Here is a 20,308-nt window from a genome sequence, read left to right as displayed (position 1 = left end):
TATAACTGTATGGTTACAATGGTTGTATTTTTATAAACATGTATTTTTGCTATTTGTTAGCCTATGATACAGAATTCAATATGATTGGGCGCCGAGTTCTTTATTTTATGGTCAGATCATGTGGTTTGGGTGTGACATTTGCTGCTAGTTCAAATATAACATATATAATGTTTCTCCAAACAGAAAAAGAAGTGCAGAGTTCGCCTCGGGTTTGGGAGCCTCTGTCCATCGCCGTTCCCAATCCCACCCAAACTGACGTCATTGGATGCCGGCATGGTAACTGCGTCAGTTTGGAAAAACCGGGAGAAGAAGAACGTAAAGGATCACCACCAACTTGATTCTTCCTTTGTCTCTTCTTTCCATTTGAAACCGTCTACAACATCTCTGACACCCCTCGACCCCTTGTCTGGCCGAACACCAATCGGCACTCCCTCACCCCCCTCACCCCCTGGATCCCCTGTCAGATCCCCTTCCACTCTCTTCAAGTTCTTCGGCCTCTCTTCCCTCTCCTCTCTCCACATGTCATCTCTCTCTTCTTCTTCTTCTTCTTCTTCTTCTTCATTGGAAGGATCACAGACCTCCTCCCCTTTTAGTGCTTCTTCTGTTTCCCTGGCTGTCTCAACTCAGTTTTCCTCCTCCTCCCCTGCCCCCCAGTCCTCCTCTCCAAACCCCCTGGACCACCATGGAGAGACCAACAAAGACAGTGAGACTGCCAGGTACTGCAGCCTGATATCAAATTTCATGCCAACCAACACCATTAGATTGAAAAGAAAAAGACAATATAATATAGCTAACCTAATGTATATGTCTGTGTGTCTTTACAGAGATCTTATGAGCTCTGAGGTCAAAGAGGTGGGGGCAGTTGTTCCACAGACAAAGAGAATGGTACCCCTATTTGTTGGCATCGCAGGTCTGTAAACGGGTGCCATTTTTTGGTGCTATTTGTCTCAATTCATCTTTGACAAAGCTTCTCTCTTACCTCTCTCTGTCTCTCGGTCTCTCTCTGCAGAGGCCTCCATTGACCTGAAGACTTCCTCTGTCTCCTTGGAGAGGTAAGTACTGTATACAATAGCCACCTTCATCTCACTAAACTCTACATAAGAGTGGTCACTCACACCATGACATGGTAAGGAATATATGTATGCCTGTACATTAAAACAGTGTTCAAACAGACCGATTGGTGTTGAGCTACTGCTACTGAGGCCTCTACCCTGTCTCTCTTCCTCCAGGCCATTGGTCAGGTCTCGGGAAGCCATGGCTTGCCTCCCCAACCTGGTCAGCAAGAGTAGCACCCAGCTGGGGGAGCAGAGCTGCACAGGCGAGGGTGAAGACAACAACAAGCTCCTCGGGTAAAACACACACACATCTACACACACACACACAAACCTACTCTTATCTATGAGATCTCTTTTTGTTTTAAATAATTTGGTGTGGTACTCAGAATTATCTTGTGTTCATGCCTTACAAATCCATTCATTAGTTTACCTTTGGTCCACAGTTCAGATATTAGTGTGTAACTGATGGCGTCTTTCCTACAGGTTGCCTAATATTGGCAACACCTGCTTCATGAACTCTGCTCTGCAGTGCCTGCTGGGGCTGCCAGCATTTTGCAGAGACATCCTGAGACAGCAGAACATCTGGATTTCCTCCCCCTCCTCTAAACTGCTATGGTATACAGCCTCGCTCTCACCCTCCTGTCCCACCTGTACACACACTGACCCACCCACCTAGACGCTTATAGTTACAGTACACAAGTTCCGCCTCGATGTATGTGTCAGTGGAGGCTGCTGAGGGGAGGACGGCTTGTAATGATGTCTGAAACGGAGCAAATGGAATGGCATCAAACACATGGAAACGATATGTTTGATATATTTGATAGCATTCCACTGATTCCGCTCCAGCCATTACCACGAACCCGTCCTCCCCAATTAAGGTGCCAACATCCTGTGATATGTATGTATGTATGTATGTATGTATGTATGTATGTATGTATGTATGTTTGTATGTATCCATCTATCTATCTATCTATCTATCTATCTATCTATCTATCTATCTATCTGTCTATGTATGGATGGATGGATGGATATATATTGTCCTTCGTACACTCTTAGTGTCTCATGATTTTTAAGATAAAAACAAACCCAACTCAGCTTCTGATTAACACCAGAGATGATTTCCTGTCACAGTCAGGAATGAGTTGAATCATATTTGACCAGAAGCTCAAGTAGAATCACAGAGCTAATCTGTGGCCAAGGTGAGAGATTGAAACCTGAATGCATGCTCTTTGTCTCCCTCCACAGCTGCTTTGCCAAGTTACATCAGGCCAGGCTTTCTGGAGGCACTGTTAATGCTAAGAACAAGGAAAATAAGAAAATCCTTCAAACAGTCAAGCGCTGTCTTTCCGTTGTCAATGAGGACTATGAGGAAGACTATGAACAGGTAAGATATTATTTGCTAAAATACTCACTTAACAATAAACCTGGGACACGTGACAGTGTTTTTCCTCAGCTCTGTTTCAGTTGTAGTTGTTGATGTATTTTCTGCTTCTTTCCCATTCTTCTCTTAGGATGCCCATGAATGTGTGTTGCTCCTCCTCCTTCAGCTGAAGGAGGAGGGTATGGCATTAAAGGGCTCACCAGAGCCATACACCTGCCCCGTGAAGCAGTTAGAATTCAAGCTGAAGACTTCCCGTACCTGCACCAGGTAACAGCTGTCATTTGTATACGGTGTACCTTGATGTCATCACATTTGTGAGGAGGTTTAATGTCAGCATAACATGCAGGATACAGAGGTAAAGCATTAAGATAGTGTGTAGAGGGATCAAAAGGTTTGTGTTGGATAGCTGATGCATTTCTCTCCGTACTTCTGAAGCTGTGGAGTTATAGTGTATGGTCATGAGGATTATAATCACCTGTCACTGAGCCTGAGCCATTACCTGCCACACAGCCTGGACCTCTACTTTAAGGTCAGCACTTAGCTTAAACCAAGAGTTAGTATGTCAAGGAACACTATCATTAATGTCATAATGTTCATAATTGTATTGCTTTCCTTTGTCACCTAGCCATCTGCGTTAGAGTGTGCATGCAGGGTGTGCTCAGGCAGCACAGCATCTGTGACTAGGCACTTCCTCACGCTGCCCCGGTGAGTCCCCCCATCATCATCTCAGATTGCAATTGACAGTCCTGATCTAACTCACCAAACTGGGTTATTGAATTGAGTGCAAGACTGATTCCTTTGTCTGTGTGAATGCCTGCCTGGTCGTCTGTCTGTCTGTCTGTCTGTCTGTCTGTCTGTCTGTCTGTCTGTCTGTCTGTCTGTCTGTCTGTCTGTCTGTCTGTCTGTCTGTCTGTCTGTCTGTCTGTCTGTCTGTCTGTCTGTCTTTGTGAATGCCTGTCTGTCTGTCTTTGTGAATGCCTGCCTGCCTGCCTGTCTGTCTCTGAGCAGGGTCCTAATGCTTCATATCAAGCGATTTACTGCAGGCGACTGGGAGCCAGAGAAGTTGGATGATCCCATGTCCATCCCTGCAGAAATAACCCTCCCAGCCGTATGTGGGAAGACAGCCCATGTCCAGTATGGAGCCAGGTTGGTTTACACTCTGTTTGGGCACATTGCACATTGAGTAGCCAACACACACCATGATTTTCACACACTAGATATTTATTTTCAATGCCATCAATTTACACAGGGCAAGCTCCCTGGGGAGAAACAACATGGACAACACACCTGCAAACTCCCCGAAAGGCACCTTTGATAGACCAGGTAAGACATTGTGTTACTGACTTCATGCAGAACACCCTCTCATGAAACAGGACTGTTGAGGAAAGCAAGTCGGAAGCTGAAGTTAAGAGTATATTTGTTGATGGGTTTCCACTTCACTTTCTGGTTTGTATTTACACTATATTTGATATACCCCCACCAGCTTCAAATTCCTCTGACCAGCTAGAGAAACCAGCTGACAGTGAGAAAAAGCAGCAGGCAGCCGGTGTGGTGAGGAGAGAGAGAGAGAGAGAGAGAGAGAGAGAGAGAGAGAGAGAGAGAGAGAGAGAGAGAGAGAGAGAGAGAGAGAGAGAGAGAGAGAGAGAGAGAGAGAGAGAGAGAGAGAGAGAGAGAGAGAGAGAGAGAGAGAGAGAGAGAGAGAGAAATAAATAACAGATAATTAGATCCAGTTGAGGTAGTGGGCGGATCAAGATAAGGCAGTTATAGAAGGCACCCCTATCCTGTCGACAAAATAACAATCCTATTATTAAATGTGTTTCCTTACAGAGACACCAGCCAGACAATATCTACAAATTGTCAAGTGTGATCTCACATCTGGGAGACAACATGTATACAGGTATGCAGGCATGCAGGTAGGCAGGCACGCAGGTATGCAGGCACGCACACACAATTATGAAAGCTTAATGTACACTCTATTTTGTTTCCCTTGTTCCCTAGGCCACTACATCAGTGATGTTTTGGACAGCCGTGGCAGTGGGTGGCTCTGCCTGGATGACGCACATGTCTTGAGGACAGATGAGGCCACTGTGCTGAAGGAGATTGCACAGACTGCCTACATCCTGTTCTATGTCTGCAGGTAAGGCTCTAGGCCACAAATTTGAGAAGAATGTCACAAATGGAGTCAATGACGACAATGAGTTATCAAGAAAAAAAAAGTGTTTACCAAAGCTAGAAAGATGATTCCTTGACCACGCATTAAGAGTTATCCCTTTAACCTGTGATCCCTCTGTATGTGTTATTTTTCAGACATTGTATGTACATGTAAGATCTCCCTGTCATTTCTCATTGAAGTGGAGCAGGTGAAGGAGACCAGGCCCCTCACTACCAGGAGAAGCACCAGGAGAACCCATCATTAAACTCAGGGAGAGGCACAGCGCTCAGGGACCACCTGGAGTAGCACGTACCACACACCAAGAAACATCAGATTAATCGAATTAGGCTGCCCTACACCACCATCAACTGCCTTAGACCACCATCAAGCTGCCTTAGACCACCATCAAGCTGCCCTACACCCCCATCAGACTGCCCTACTGCACCATCAAGCTGCCCTATACCACCATCAAGCTGCCCTAGACCACCATCAAGCTGCCTTACACCACCATCAAGCTGCCCTACACCACCATCAAGCTGCCTTAGAACACCATCAACTGCCTTAGACCACCATCAAGCTGCCCTACACCACCATCAAGCTGCCCTAGACCACCATCAAGCCTCCCTACACCACCATCAAGCTGCCCTACTCCACCATCAAGAAGCCCTATACCACCATCAAGCTGCCCTTAAGAGTTATCCCTTTAACCTGTGATCCCTCTGTATGTTACTTCACATATCAGTTTGGAGACAGTCTTGACCCACAACTACTGTGGGAAAGAGTAAGAGGACATCAATGTGTTGCACAAGAAATATAGAAGAAAAAAAATATTTTCTATAATGGATATGTTTATTGGTCTTTTACAACAGCAACAAAAAAAGTCTAGAAATACAAGAAATAAATTGTATATAAATTTATTGAGAAGTGTCTTTCAAAAGAAACAGATAAACCTTTTTTCCCCCAATTTGTTATGGTTTAAAATAAAGACCTCAAATATGTAATTAGTCATTTACAAAATGGTCATTTATGTTTAACAAGTGTGCATATTCAAATTGATCGATTGCTCTGCCCTGAACCACTGAATTAAAACCAACGCTCTAACACTCAATAAAACATGAATTACCCTTCTGTAAATCATGCTAATATTATTCAGCCATTTGTAATGTATTGAAATTAAGGTGACACGAGATGTCAAAGAGACCTTTTTGAGTTAAGTATTTTGTACATGGTACAGAAAACATAACTGAATAGCCAGAATTATACATAGCAATATTATAGTATGTCAATGTAACGGGATTCTTCTGTTGAAGGAGAGGCGGACCAAAACGCAGCGTGGTTATTGTGATACATCTTTAATAAAGATGAAAATAGAACAATATACAAAAACAACGTGAAAAACCGAACAGCCCTATCTGGTGTAACCAACACAAAGACAGGAATAATCACCCACAAACCCCAACACCAAACAGGCTACCTAAATATGGTTCTCAATCAGAGACAATGACTTAGAGCCCCCCACACACACACACACAAACAGTTGTGTATATTGGCCAAATTGATGGTCCTCGTTACTAATACCTCTCCTGGCCCCCTCTGTCCCCTGGAGGCCCCATCAGTTTCTCCTCCAGCCGCTCAGGCAGGCGTCAGCTGCAGGTGGAGGGAACATCGCTCGACCTCCTATCCGACGATGAGAATTAAATATCTATAACTGCCTCTGATTGAGAACCATATCAGGCCCAAACACAGAAACAAGACATCCAACATAGAATGCCCACTCAGATCACACCCTGACCAAACAAAACATACAAAGCAAACTATGGTCAGGGTGTGACAGTCAAGCACACATTTGGGCTGTCTTTAAAAAAAAAGGGCCTTTGTTCCAAGTCTGACAAACCTAATTCCACACATTATCGTACACCACTTAAAGTAGATTGATATGTCAAATATAAAATGGTGGGTTATTGGACAAGGTTATATTGGTAAAGTTAACAGGGTCTTTTGCTGGTCATAGATATAGGGGGAATGCTGAGGCAACATGGCGTGGTACAATCTAATTTACTACAAACCTGCTACCAAAGATTTATTCAGTTATTTTTATCCACTAAGTGGATTGCAGTATCTCTATGACAGTGGTGGTTTTGATGAAAACATTTGGTGGGATCATCATTTAGGCTACCATTTAAAAATAATTCCCTCGCTTATGCTGTGCTTTGTTTTACATATCCTGGTCCAATACTGTACAATCATGAAAGACACATGTTTTTACCGACTTGTGTGCAGTCGTCCACCTGTGTGCCAGTAAACCAGCTGAAATGACAGTGGTTAATTCTAGCTAGAGGGCTGTTTGATTCTAATGGCTGTTCCAGGGAAGTAGCTTAGCATAATTATGGTAAACTCCTGCTATTTGTTTTCGAGTGCCTATGCACACTCAGACTCCTATGCAATTTAAATGCACTTTTATCTGCAATTGATGTTAAACACGAATCCAAGGCTGGATGTGCGGTATATTCATATGGAGGAGATGATGGATTTGCTTGGCCCTGCAGCTTGCCATAGAAGGGTAAGGCAGAGTAGTGGGGTCCACTGCTGGTGTCTGGGGTTAGGAGGACAGGGGTAAGGTTTGTGGGGGCAGAGGCCATGCTGCGTGTGGGCTGGAGGTAGCGCGTCTACTCTGGTTGGGGAGCTGCTGGCGTCTCGTTGGCATTGGCGTCCGTGGTCTTGTTTTCCACCTCATCGTCGGATAGGAGGTCGAGCGATGTTCCCTCCACCTGCAGCTGACGCCTGCCTGAGCGGCTGGAGGAGAAACTGATGGGGCCTCCAGGGGACAGAGGGGGCCAGGAGAGGTATTAGTAACGAGGACCATCAATTTGGCCAATATACACAACTGTTTGTGTGTGTGTGTGTGGGGGGCTCTAAATACCTGAGGCGGCTCTTGAGTGTGTTGACCTCACGTCTGAGACCCTCGCTGGCCTCAGTTGCATCGTCCAGCTCCCTCTGCAGCTTCCTGCGGTAGGCGTTGGCACGTGTGGCCTCCTCCTCAGCCTCCTCAAGCTGCCTCTTCAGCTGCTTCATGCGAGAGTTGGCCTTCTCCATCTGACCCAGCTAGGAGTCACAACAGACAACAATGATGAACAGTCAATACTAATACTTAAAATACTCAGCATTCCTATGGTCCAGTGGTTACTGGAAATAACCTACTGTAGGAAAGACTCCAATCCTAAATCTTCACACCTATCCAATCCTGGCCCACCTTTGCAAGTTGTACTGAATTGGATAGAATTCCTTCTTTAGCTGTGTACACCTTAAAAATGCACTATGCAGAATTCGCCTAATTTCTGTTTGTGTCAAAACAAGCAGTCATTGTGTAGAGAATCCATAACCAAAAATCAATATATTTTCAGCTGTTGTACAAAACCGAAAGACACGCATACACTAAACTTAAGAATGGAAAGCATAGAAATGGAGCACTTAGAACATATTGCTTCTTAGACTTGTTTTCAATGAGAATTAAATATCTATAACTCAAATTTCTGTTAATTTGGTTAAGTCTCCCAAAAAGTTACATACTGTAGCTTTAATATCTGGGACGTCCAAACTTCCGTGACAAGCTCCTCACCTGTTCCTTGTACTGGTCGGAATGGCGGCGCTCGTCCTCCACCTGCATGCACACCTCCTTCAGCTTCTTCTCTGTCCGTCTCACAAGCTTATTGGCCGCTGCTCGCTCCCTGATAGGAGGACAGAGGAATGAGGTCATAGGACAGTTAGAGCACCACAGGAACCGCACTGTAACAAAGGCTGTCAGTCATAGATCTTCAAGTACATCTCTTAAGATTGCTTTTGACTCATTACATTGATCACATTAACATTTAGATCACATTCAAGAACCTCTTCCAACGGGCTGAGCTTGTTCTAAGGCCCTCATGAACTCCTGAGTCTTGGTCTCCTATATCACATTGTCTAATAAGGTATCGAGTTGTTATAAGAGAGTTGCTGTGTTTCTCACTTAGCCTCCTGCTCCAGCTGCTCCTCCAGCTGCAGTATCTTGGCCTCCAGGGCAGTGATGGAGGCCTTAAACCGGCTCTTTACGGAGCCCTCCAGCTCGCCCAGCTTGGCCCGCAAGTCCTTGTTCTGCCTCTCCAGCTACTGGCGCGCATTCTCATTTCTGGGCCATGCTGCGCTCTGCCACAAGCTCCAGGGTCAGGGTGTCCACCTGGGGGAGGAGAGGGGGAAGAAAGAGGTGGAGAGAGGAAAACAGGGAATGAAGGAGAGAGGGGAAAGTGGGAGAGAGATAAGGGTACTTTTTATGGTAGGGCTGAATAATGGATTGTTCCCTGGTGGTAGTAGGATCTACAATCTACTCTGCGAGAACAAATGATGCTTTGCATTTATGTCATTATCTGTTGACAGTTGTGACTGGTGTGGTGGCGACCAACTGGGTTTACAGAACAGAAAATATACAAATGTACTAACGTTAGTTTTTGTTTTGTTTACAGTCACTAGGCAGAGTGGCACCTTTTCTTTTCTTTTTTCTTTTTTTACCCCTTTTTCTCCCCAATTTCGTGGTGTCCAATTGTTGTAGTAGCTACTATCTTGTCTCATCGCTACAATTCCCGTACCGGCTCCGGAGAGACGAAGGTTGAAAGTCATGCTTCCTCCGATACACAACCCAACCGCACTGCTTCTTAACACAGCGCGCATCCAACCCGGAAGCCAGCCGCGCCAATGTGTCGGAGGAAACACCGTGCACCTGGTACCTTGGTTAGCTCGCACTGCGCCCGGCTCGTCACAGGAGTCGCTGGTGCGCGATGAGACAAGGACATCCCTACCGACCAAGCCCTCCCTAACCCGGACGACGCTAGGCCAATTCTGCGTCGCCCCATGGACCTCCCGGTCGCTGCCGGTTACGACAGAGCCTGGGCGCGAACCCAGAGTCTCTGATGGCACAGCTGGCGCTGCAGTACAGTACTGCGCCACCCGGGAGACCGAGTGGCACCTTTTCAATGAGGTACGGTCAGAGATTAATATATCCATCTGTGTTAAGGTGCTCCTGACGGTATACGCTGATGAAGACAGTTTGTCGGTCGGAAAGGTTGGATATTTGTCACGGTCGTCCTCTTCATCTGAAGAGGAGAGGCGAGATGGATCGGAGGACCAAAATGCGGCGTGGTATGTGTTCATCATTAATTTTAATAAAGAAAACACTGAACACTAAAACCCTATACAAAAACAATAAACGAAATAACAACCGTGACGCTAATGCGAACTGCGCTGAAACAAGCAATCAACATAGACAATCACCCACAAACAAACAGTGCAACCCAGGCTACCTAAGTATGATTCTCAATCAGAGACAACTAATGACACCTGCCTCTGATTGAGAACCATACTAGGCCGAAACATAGAAATCCCCAAATCATAGAAAAACAAACATATCAAATCAAATCAAATCAAATGTATTTATATAGCCCTTCGTACATCAGCTGATATCTCAAAGTGCTGTACAGAAACCCAGCCTAAAACCCCAAACAGCAAGCAATGCAGGTGTAGAAGCACGGTGGCTAGGAAAAACTCCCTAGAAAGGCCAATACCTAGGAAGAAACCTAGAGAGGAACCAGGCTATGTGGGGTGGCCAGTCCTCTTCTGGCTGTGCCGGGTGGAGATTATAACAGAACATGGTCAAGATGTTCAATGTTCATAAATGACCAGCATGGTCGAATAATAATAAGGCAGAACAGTTGAAACTAGAGCAGCAGCACAGTCAGGTGGAAGTTGAAACTGGAGCAGCAGCATGGCCAGGTAGACTGGGGCCAGCAAGGAGTCATCATGTCAGGTAGTCCTGGGGCATGGTCCTAGGGCTCAGGTCAGTTGAAACTGGAACAGCAGCATGGCCAGGTGGACTGGGGACAGCAAGGAGTCATCATGTCAGGTAGTCCTGGGGCATGGTCCTAGGGCTCAGGTCCTCCGAGAGAGAGAAAGAAAGAGAGAAGGAGAGAATTAGAGAACGCACACTTAGATTCACACAGGACACCGAATAGGACAGGAGAAGTACTCCAGATATAACAAACTGACCCCAGCCCCCCGACACATAAACTACTGCAGCATAAATACTGGAGGCTGAGACAGGAGGGGTCAGGAGACACTGTGGCCCCATCCGAGGACACCCCCGGACAGGGCCAAACAGGAAGGATATAACCCCACCCACTTTGCCAAAGCACAGCCCCCACACCACTAGAGGGATATCTTCAACCACCAACTTACCATCCTGAGACAAGGCTGAGTATAGCCCACAAAGATCTCCGCCACGGCACAACCCAAGGGGGGGGGGCGCCAACCCAGACAGGATGACCACAACAGTGAATCAACCCACTCAGGTGACGCACCCCCTCCAGGGACGGCATGAGAGAGCCCCAGCAAGCCAGTGACTCAGCCCCTGTAATAGGGTTAGAGGCAGAGAATCCCAGTGGAAAGAGGGGAACCGGCCAGGCAGAGACAGCAAGGGCGGTTCGTTGCTCCAGAGCCTTTCCGTTCACCTTCCCACTCCTGGGCCAGACTACACTCAATCATATGACCCACTGAAGAGATGAGTCTTCAGTAAAGACTTAAAGGTTGAGACCGAGTTTGCGTCTCTGACATGGGTAGGCAGACCGTTCCATAAAAATGGAGCTCTATAGGAGAAAGCCCTGCCTCCAGCTGTTTGCTTAGAAATTCTAGGGACAATTAGGAGGCCTGCGTCTTGTGACCGTAGCGTACGTATAGGTATGTACGGCAGGACCAAATCAGAGAGATACGTAGGAGCAAGCCCATGTAATGCTTTGTAGGTTAGCAGTAAAACCTTGAAATCAGCCCTTGCTTTGACAGGAAGCCAGTGTAGAGAGGCTAGCACTGGAGTAATATGATCAAATTTTTTGGTTCTAGTCAGGATTCTAGCAGCCGTATTTAGCACTAACTGAAGTTTATTTAGTGCTTTATCCGGGTAGCCGGAAAATAGAGCATTGCAGGGGTCTAACCTAGAAGTGACAAAAGCATGGATTAATTTTTCTGCATCATTTTTGGACAGAAAGTTTCTGATTTTTGCAATGTTACGTAGATGGAAAAAAGCTGTCCTCGAAATGGTCTTGATATGTTCTTCAAAAGAGAGATCAGGGTCCAGAGTAACGCCGAGGTCCTTCACAGTTTTATTTGAGACGACTGTACAACCATTAAGATTAATTGTCAGATTCAACAGAAGATCTCTTTGTTTCTTGGGACCTAGAACAAGCATCTCTGTTTTGTCCGAGTTTAATAGTAGAAAGTTTGCAGCCATCCACTTCCTTATGTCTGAAACACATGCTTCTAGCGAGGGCAATTTTGGGGCTTCACCATGTTTCATTGAAATGTACAGCTGTGTGTCATCCGCATAGCAGTGAAAGTTTACATTATGTTTTCGAATAACATCCCCAAGAGGTAAAATATATAGTGAAAACAATAGTGGTCCTAAAACGGAACCTTGAGGAACACCGAAATTTACAGTTGATTTGTCAGAGGACAAACCATTCACAGAGACAAACTGATATCTTTCCGACAGATAAGATCTAAACCAGGCCAGAACATGTCCGTGTAGACCAATTTGGGTTTCCAATCTCTCCAAAAGAATGTGGTGATCGATGGTATCAAAAGCAGCACTAAGGTCTAGGAGCACGAGGACAGATGCAGAGCCTCGGTCCGATGCCATTAAAATGTCATTTACCACCTTCACAAGTGCCGTCTCAGTGCTATGATGGGGTCTAAAACCAGACTGAAGCATTTCGTATACATTGTTTGTCTTCAGGAAGGCAGTGAGTTGCTGCGCAACAGCCTTCTCTAAATTTTTTGAGAGGAATGGAAGATTCGATATAGGCCGATAGTTTTTTATATTTTCTGGGTCAAGGTTTGGCTTTTTCAAGAGAGGCTTTATTACTGCCACTTTTAGTGAGTTTGGTACACATCCAGTGGATAGAGAGCCGTTTATTATGTTCAACATAGGAGGGCCAAGCACAGGAAGCAGCTCTTTCAGTAGTTTAGTTGGAATAGGGTCCAGTATGCAGCTTGAAGGTTTAGAGGCCATGATTATTTTCATCATTGTGTCAAGAGATATAGTACTAAAACACTTGAGCGTCTCTCTTGATCCTAGGTCCTGGCAGAGTTGTGCAGACTCAGGACAACTGAGGTTTGGAGGAATACGCAGGTTTAAAGAGGAGTCCGTAATTTGCTTTCTAATAATCATAATCTTTTCCTCAAAGAAGTTCATGAATTTATCACTGCTAAAGTGAAAGTCATCCTCTCTTGGGGAATGCTGCTTTTTAGTTAGCTTTGCGACAGTATTAAAAAGGAATTTCGGATTGTTCTTATTTTCCTCAATTAAGTTAGAAAAATAGGATGATCGAGCAGCAGTAAGGGCTCTACGGTACTGCACGGTACCGTCCTTCCAGTTTGGTGGTGTGGCGCCATTTCCGTTCCAATTTTCTGGAAGCTTGCTTCAGAGCTCGGGTATTTTCTGTGTACCAGGGAGCTAGTTTCTTATGAGACATTTTTTTGGTTTTTAGGGGTGCAACTGCATCTAGGGTATTGCGCAAGGTTAGATTGAGATCCTCAGTTAGGTGGTTAACTGATTTTTGTCCTCTGGCGTCCTTGGGTAGGCAGAGGGAGTCTGGAAGGGCATCAAGGAATCTTTGTGTTGTCTGTGAATTTATAGCACGACTTTTGATGTTCCTTGGTTGGGGTCTAAGCAGATTATTTGTTGCAATTGCAAACGTAATAAAATGGTGGTCCGATAGTCCAGGATTATGAGGAAAAACATTAAGATCCACCACATTTATTCCATGGGACAAAACTAGGTCCAGCGTATGACTGTGACAGTGAGTGGGTCCAGAGACATGTTGGACAAAACCCACTGAGTCGATGATGGCTCTGAAAGCCTTTTGGAGTGGGTCTGTGGACTTTTCCATGTGAATATTAAAGTCACCAAAGATTAGAATATTATCTGCTATGACTACAAGGTCCGATAGGAATTCAGGGAACTCAGTGAGAAACGCTGTATATGGCCCAGGAGGCCTGTAAACAGTAGCTATAAAAAGTGATTGAGTAGGCTGCATAGATTTCATGACTAGAAGCTCAAAAGACGAAAATGTTTTTTTTTTCTTTTTACTTTTTTTTCATAGACTGCCCACCCCAACTCACGCCCTGACCATACTAAATAATGACAAAACAAAGGTCAGAACGTGACAATATTAGGTTATTAAATTATTGAGTCTGAGCTAGAGTGTGCAGCTCTCCTTTTCTTTTTCAAAGGTCCTCCTAACAACCATTGCAAAGCTACGTTCGATCTGTATCAGATGATCGTCAACTGAAGTGAAATAGGCATTTTACTTTCCATAATAAAATGTTACTCTCAAGTATCTTAAGAAGATAGAAGCTAATAAATATGTTTTATGTTTACTGTATATTGTATAGACTGTAAATGTGTCTTTACGTTTGTCTATTGCTGGCAGCACCAATTCATCGAGTCAAATTCTGTGAATGTGTGAATGTAGGCCACTTGGCCAATAAAAGTTGTTTTGATTCTGATAGACAGTAACGTTACTTCGAATGTCCTAGACTCTTCCCATATCCCAACTCTGAATACACGATAAATTCATTTTGTTAATTATTTTTCAACATTTTGGTGTGTGTGATTTGTTGGCTATTTACGCTGGTAACGCATAGACAGGCGCATCATAATTTGGTTTATGACATCACAATGTGAAATAGGCAACATATTTTGATGTTCTGCAAACCCAGGCATAGTCTACAAATACACTGAAATGGGATGTTTGTGTTGCTGTAAAAAGGTATATGTCTATTCTGGGCTAGAATTTGTCTAATTCTGTTACGCTTTAGAGTATATTCTATTCTTTTCAGCTATTCCTAGTTGTTTCATTGTCTATTTATGTGTGCCAAATGGCAGGATTTGGGACAGAGGGTATAACTGTATGATGGTTACAATGGTTTTATTTTTGCTATTTGTCTGCCTATGATACAGAATTCAATATGATTGGGCGACAAATTCTTTATTTTATGGTCAGATAATGTTTTTATTTTTTATTTTACCTTTATATTACTAGGCAATTTGTGACATTTGCTGCTAGTTCAAATATAACATATATAATGTTTCTCCAAACAGAAAAAGAAGTGCAGAGTTCGCCTCGGGATTGGGAGCCGCTGTCCATCGCCGTTCCCAATCCCACCCAAACTGACGTCATTGGATGCCGGCATGGTAACTGCGTCAGTTTGGAAAAACCGGGAGAAGAAGAACGTAAAGGATCACCACCAACTTGATTCTTCCTTTGTCTCTTCTTTCCATTTGAAACCGTCTACAACATCTCTGACGCCCCTCAACCCCTTGTCTGGCCGAACACCAATCGGCACTCCATCCCCCTCACCCCCTGGATCCCCTGCCAGATCCCCTTCCACTCTCTCCAAGTTCTTCGGCCTCTCTTGCCTCTCCTCTCTCCACATGTCATCTCTCTCTTCTTCTTCTTCTTCTTCTTCTTCATTGGAAGGATCACAGACCTCCTCCCCTTTTAGTGCTTCTTCTGTTTCCCTGGCTGTCTCAACTCAGTTTTCCTCCTCTGCCACTCCCCTCAGTCCTGCCTGCCCTTCCTCCACAACCCACGTCTCCTCCCCTGCCCCCCAGTCCTCCTCTCCAAACCCCCTGGACCACCATGGAGAGACCAACAAAGACAGTGAGACTGCCAGGTACTGCAGCCTGATATCACATTTCATGCCAACCATTGAAATGAAAAAGCCAATATAATATAGCTAACCTAATGCATATGTCTGTGTGTCTTTACAGAGATCTTATGAGCTCTGAGGTCAAAGAGGTGGGAGCAGTTGTTCCAAAGAGAATGATACCCCTATTTGCTGGCATTGCAGGTCTGTAAACGGGTGCCATTTTTTGGTGCTATTTTTCTCAATTCATCTTTGACAAAGCTTCTCTCTTACCGCTCTCCGTCTCTCTGTCTCTCTCTGCAGAGGCCTCCATTGACCTGAAGGCTTCCTCTGACTCCTTGGAGAGGTAAGTACTGTAGACAATAGCCACCTTCATCTCACTCAACTCTACATAAGAGTGGTCACTCACACCCTGACATGGTAAGGAATATATGTATGCCTGTACATTAAAACAGTGTTCAAACAGACCGATTGGTGTTGAGCTACTGCTACTGAGGCCTCTACCCTGTCTCTCTTCCTCCAGGCCATTGGTCAGGTCTCGGGAAGCCATGGCTCGCCTCCCCAACCTGGTCAGCAAGAGTAGCACCCAGCTGGGGGAGCAGAGCTGCACAGAAGAGGGCGAAGACAACACCAAGCTCTTCGGGTAAAACACACACACACACACACACACACACCTACTCTTATCTCTGAGCTCTGCTTTTTGTTTTAAATAATTCAGTGTGGTACTCAGAGTTATCTTGTGTTCATGCCTTACAAATACATTCATTACTTTACCTTTGGTCCACAGTTCAGATATTAGTGTGTATCTGATGGCTTCTTTCCTACAGGTTGCCTAATATTGGCAACACCTGCTTCATGAACTCTGCTCTGCAGTGCCTGCTGGGGCTGCCAGCATTTTGCAGAGACATCCTGAGACAGCAGAACATCTGGAGTTCCTCCCCCTCCTCTAAACTGCTATGGTATACAGCCTCGCTCTCACCCTCCTGTCCCACCTGTACACACACTGACCCACCCACCTAGACGCTTATAGTTACAGTACACAAGTTCCGCCTCGATGTATGTGTCAGTGGAGGCTGCTGAGGGGAGGACGGCTCGTAATGATGTCTGAAACAGAACAAATGGAATGGCATCAAACACATGGAAACTATATGTTTGATATATTTGATAGCATTCCACTGATTCCGCTCCAGCCATTACCACGAACCCGTCCTCCCCAATTAAGGTGCTATCAACCTCCTGTGGTATGTATGTATGTATGTATTTATCTATTTATCTATGTATGTATTTATCTATTTATGTATGTGTGCTAAACAAAAATATAAACGCAACATGCAACAATTTCAAAGATTTTACTCAGTTACAATTCATATAAGGAAATTAGTCTATTGAAATAAATTCATTAGGCCATAATCTATGGATTTCACGACTGAGCAAGGGTGCAGCCATGGGTGGGGCTGGGAGGGCATAGGCCCACCCACTGGGGAGTTAGGCCCAGCCGATCAGAATGAGATTTCCCCACAAAAGAGCTTTATTACAGACAGAAGTACTCCTCAGCACCCCCTCAGACGATGCCGCAGGTGAAGAAGCTGGATATGGAGGTCCTGGGCTTGTGTGGTTACACGTGGTCTGCGGTTGGGAGGCCGGTTGGACATACTGCTAAATTTTCTAAAACAATGTTGGAGATGGCTTATGGTATAGAAATGAACATTCAATTCTCTGGCAATAGCTCTGGTGGAGATTCCTGCTGTCAGCATGCTAATTGCACACTCCCTCAAAACCTGAGACATCTGTGGTATTGTGTTGTGTAACAAAACTGCACATTTTAGAGTGGCCTTTTATTGTCCTCAGCACAAGGTGCACCTGTGTAATGATCATGCTGTTTAATCAGCTTCTTGATATGCCACCTGTCAGGTGGATGGATTATCTTGGCAAAGGATAAATGCTCACTAACAGATATGCAAACAAATCTGTGCACAGAAATAAGCTTTTTTGTGCGTATGGAAAATGTATAGGATCTTTTATTTCAGCTCATGAAACATGGGACCAATACTTCACATGTTGCATTTATATTTTTGTTCAGTATACTGTATGTATGTATGTGTGTGTGTATGTATGTATGTATGTATGTATGTATGTATGTATGCATGCATGCATGCATGTATGTATGTATGTATGTATGTATGTATGCATGTATTTATGTACAGTGGGGCAAAAAAGTATTTAGTCAGCCACCAATTGTGCAAGTTCTCCCACTTAAAAAGATGGGAGAGGCCTGTAATTTTCATCATAGGTACACTTCAACTATGACAGAAAAAAAATCCAGAAAATCACATTGTACGAATTTTAATGAATTTATTTGCAAATTATGGTGGAAAATAAGTATTTGGTCACCTACTAACAAGCAAGATTTCTGGCTCTCACAGACCTGTAACCTCTTATTTTAGAGGCTCTTCTGTCCTCCACTCGTTACCTGTATTAATGGCACCTGTTTGAACTTGTTATCAGTATAAAAGACACCTGTCCACAACCTCAAACAGTCACACTCCAAACTCCATTATGGCCAAGACCAAAGAGCTGTCAAAGGACACCAGAAACAAAATTGTAGACCTGCACCAGGCTGGGAAGACTGAATCTGCAATAGGTAAGCAGCTTGGTTTGAAGAAATCAACTGTGGGAGCAATTATTAGGAAAGGGAAGACATACAAGACCACTGATAATCTCCCTCAATCTGGGGCTCCACGCAAGATCTCACCCGTGGGGTCAAAATGATCACAAGAACGGTGAGTAAAAATTCCAGTACCACACTTTGGTCCCAGCTCTCTGCAGGTCATTCACTAGGTCCCCCACCTAGTGAATGACCTGCAGAGAGCTTGGACCAAAGTAACAAAGCCTACCATCAGTAACACACTACGCCGCCAGGGACTCAAATCCTGCAGTGCCAGACGTGTCCACCTGCTTAAGCCAGTACATGTACAGGCCCGTCTGAAGTTTGCTAGAGAGCATTTGGATGATCCAGAAGAAGATTGGGAGAATGTCATATGGTCAGATGAAACCAAAATGCTGAGTTGCATCCAAAGAACACCATACCTACTGTGAAGCATGTTTTTCTGCAAAGGGACCAGGACGACTGATCTGTGTAAAGGAAAGAATGAATGGGGCCATGTATCATGAGATTTTGAGTGAAAACCTCCTTCCATCAGCAAGGGCATTGAAGATTAAACGTGGCTTGGTCTTTCAGCATGACAATGATCCCAAACACACCGCCTGGGCAACGAAGGAGTGGCTTCGTAAGAAGCATTTCAAGGTCCTGGAGTGGCCTAGCCAGTCTCCAGATCTCAACCCCATAGAAAATCTTTGGAGGGAGTTGAAAGTCTGTGTTGCCCAGCAACAGCCCCAAAACATCATTGCTCTAGTGGAGATCTGCATGGAGGAATGGACCAAAATACCAGCAACAGTGTATGAAAACCTTATGAAGACTTACAGACAACGTTTGACCTCTGTCATTGCCAACAAAGGGTATATAACAAAGTTTTGAGATAAACTTTTGTTATTGACCAAATACTTATTTTCCACCATAATTTGCAAATAAATTCATAAAAAATCCAACAAAGTGATTTTCTGGATTTTATTTCTCATTTTGTCTGTCATAGTTGAACTGTACCTATGGTGAAAATTACAGGCCTCATCTTTATAAGTGGGAGAACTTGCACAATTGGTGGCTGACTAAATACTTTTTTTGCCCCACTGTATGTATGAATGTAAGTATGTATGGATGGATGGATATATATTGTCCTTCGTACACTCTTAGTGCCTCATATGATTTTTAAGATAAAACCACACCCAACTCAGCTTCTGATTAACACCAGAGATGATTTCCTGTCACAGCCAGGAATCAGTTGAATCATATTTGATCAGAGGCTAAAGTAGAAGCACAGAGCTAATCTGTGGCCAAGGTGAGAGAGTGAAACATGAATGCATGCTCTTTGACTCCCTCCACAGCTGCTTTGCCGAGTTACATCAGGCCAGGCTTTCTGGAGGCACTGTTAATGCTAAGAACAAGGAAAATAAGAAAATCCTTCAAACAGTCAAGCGCTGTCTCTCCGTTGTCAATGAAGACTATGAGGAAGACTATGAACAGGTAAGATATTATTTGCTAAAAGACTCACTTAACAATAAACCTGGGACACGTGACAGTGTTTTTCCTCAGCTCTGTTTCAGTTGTAGTTGTTGATGTATTTTCTGCTTCTTTCCCATTCTTCTCTTAGGATGCCCATGAATGTGTGTTGCTCCTCCTCTTTCAGCTGAAGGAGGAGGGTATGGCATTAAAGGGCTCACCAGAGCCATACACCTGCCCCGTGAAGCAGTTAGAATTCAAGCTGAAGACTTCCCGTACCTGCACCAGGTAACAGCTGTCATTTGTATACGGTGTACCTTGATGTCATCACATTTGTGAGGAGGTTTAATGTCAGCATAACATGCAGGATACAGAGGTAAAGCATTAAGATAGTGTGTAGAGGGATCAAAAGGTTTGTGTTGGATAGCTGATGCATTTCTCTCTGTACTTCTGAAGCTGTGGAGTTATAGTGTATGGTCAGGAGGATTATAATCACCTGTCACTGAGCCTGAGCCATTACCTGCCACACAGCCTGGACCTCTACTTTAAGGTCAGCACTTAGCTTAAACCAAGAGTTAGTATGTCAAGGAACACTATCATTAATGTCATAATGTTCATAATTGTATTGCTATCCTTTGTCACCTAGCCATCTGCGTTAGAGTGTGCATGCAGGGTGTGCTCAGGCAGCACAGCATCTGTGACTAGGCACTTCCTCACGCTGCCCCGGTGAGTCCCCCCCATCATCATCTCAGATTACAATTGACAGTCCTGATCTAACTCACCAAACTGGGTTATTGATTTGAGTACAAGACTGATTCCTTTGTCTGTGTGAACGCCTGCCTGCTCGTCTGTGTATGTGAATGTTTGTCTGTCTGTCTGTC

At 44.5% G+C, this 20,308-nt stretch overlaps 2 protein-coding genes and 1 pseudogene across 5 annotated transcripts; 2 read left to right on the top strand and 1 right to left on the bottom strand.

Moving 5' to 3' along the window:
* Positions 1-1,543: 1,543 nt before the first annotated feature.
* LOC116375890 (ubiquitin carboxyl-terminal hydrolase 37-like) lies at positions 1,544-5,280 on the top strand. Of its 3 annotated transcripts, none has more exons than XM_031834401.1 (10): positions 1,544-1,670; positions 2,301-2,439; positions 2,567-2,703; positions 2,872-2,965; positions 3,062-3,141; positions 3,445-3,582; positions 3,686-3,987; positions 4,264-4,333; positions 4,435-4,573; positions 4,789-5,280. In XM_031834401.1, exons 1-7 carry the CDS (start codon positions 1,567-1,569, stop codon positions 3,777-3,779), a joined length of 786 nt encoding a protein of 261 aa, XP_031690261.1. In that variant the 5' UTR covers positions 1,544-1,566; the 3' UTR covers positions 3,780-3,987; positions 4,264-4,333; positions 4,435-4,573; positions 4,789-5,280. The 3 variants fall into 3 exon arrangements, with proteins under 3 accessions (XP_031690261.1, XP_031690262.1, XP_031690263.1); XM_031834402.1 differs by having other exon boundaries at positions 4,744-5,280; XM_031834403.1 differs by having other exon boundaries at positions 4,264-4,349.
* Positions 5,281-6,379: 1,099 nt separating this feature from the next.
* On the bottom strand, positions 6,380-14,857 carry LOC109897365 (myosin heavy chain, embryonic smooth muscle isoform-like; annotated as a pseudogene).
* Positions 9,480-20,271, top strand: LOC116375887 (ubiquitin carboxyl-terminal hydrolase 37-like). 2 transcript variants are annotated; one of them, XM_031834396.1, is made up of 10 exons: positions 9,480-9,754; positions 14,766-15,340; positions 15,438-15,517; positions 15,617-15,659; positions 15,837-15,956; positions 16,141-16,272; positions 19,313-19,451; positions 19,579-19,715; positions 19,884-19,977; positions 20,074-20,271. In XM_031834396.1, the coding sequence occupies exons 2-10, from the start codon at positions 14,856-14,858 to the stop codon at positions 20,155-20,157; spliced, it is 1,314 nt and encodes a 437-aa protein (XP_031690256.1). In that variant the 5' UTR covers positions 9,480-9,754; positions 14,766-14,855; the 3' UTR covers positions 20,158-20,271. The 2 variants fall into 2 exon arrangements, with proteins under 2 accessions (XP_031690256.1, XP_031690257.1); XM_031834397.1 differs by lacking the exon at positions 19,884-19,977 and having other exon boundaries at positions 20,074-20,180.
* The last annotated feature ends 37 nt before the right edge of the window (positions 20,272-20,308 follow it).

This window comes from Oncorhynchus kisutch, linkage group LG10 (genome assembly GCF_002021735.2).
Source record: "Oncorhynchus kisutch isolate 150728-3 linkage group LG10, Okis_V2, whole genome shotgun sequence".
NCBI lineage: Eukaryota > Metazoa > Chordata > Actinopteri > Salmoniformes > Salmonidae > Oncorhynchus > Oncorhynchus kisutch.
The sequence above is the reverse complement of the archived record's forward strand: the minus strand, read 5'-3'. Positions and strand labels throughout refer to the sequence as shown.

Bases quoted from the DNA above. Each gene is read 5' to 3' on its own strand.
- LOC116375887 (XM_031834396.1), top strand. From the start codon at position 14,856: ATGGTAACTGCGTCAGTTTGGAAAAACCGGGAGAAGAAGAACGTAAAG. The intron at 19,716-19,883 runs GTAACAGCTGTC...GTACTTCTGAAG, and splicing joins ACTTCCCGTACCTGCACCAG to CTGTGGAGTTATAGTGTATG. The intron at 19,978-20,073 runs GTCAGCACTTAG...TTTGTCACCTAG, and splicing joins GCCTGGACCTCTACTTTAAG to CCATCTGCGTTAGAGTGTGC.
- LOC116375890 (XM_031834401.1), top strand. From the start codon at position 1,567: ATGAACTCTGCTCTGCAGTGCCTGCTGGGGCTGCCAGCATTTTGCAGA. The intron at 2,440-2,566 runs GTAAGATATTAT...TTCTTCTCTTAG, and splicing joins ATGAGGAAGACTATGAACAG to GATGCCCATGAATGTGTGTT. The intron at 2,704-2,871 runs GTAACAGCTGTC...GTACTTCTGAAG, and splicing joins ACTTCCCGTACCTGCACCAG to CTGTGGAGTTATAGTGTATG.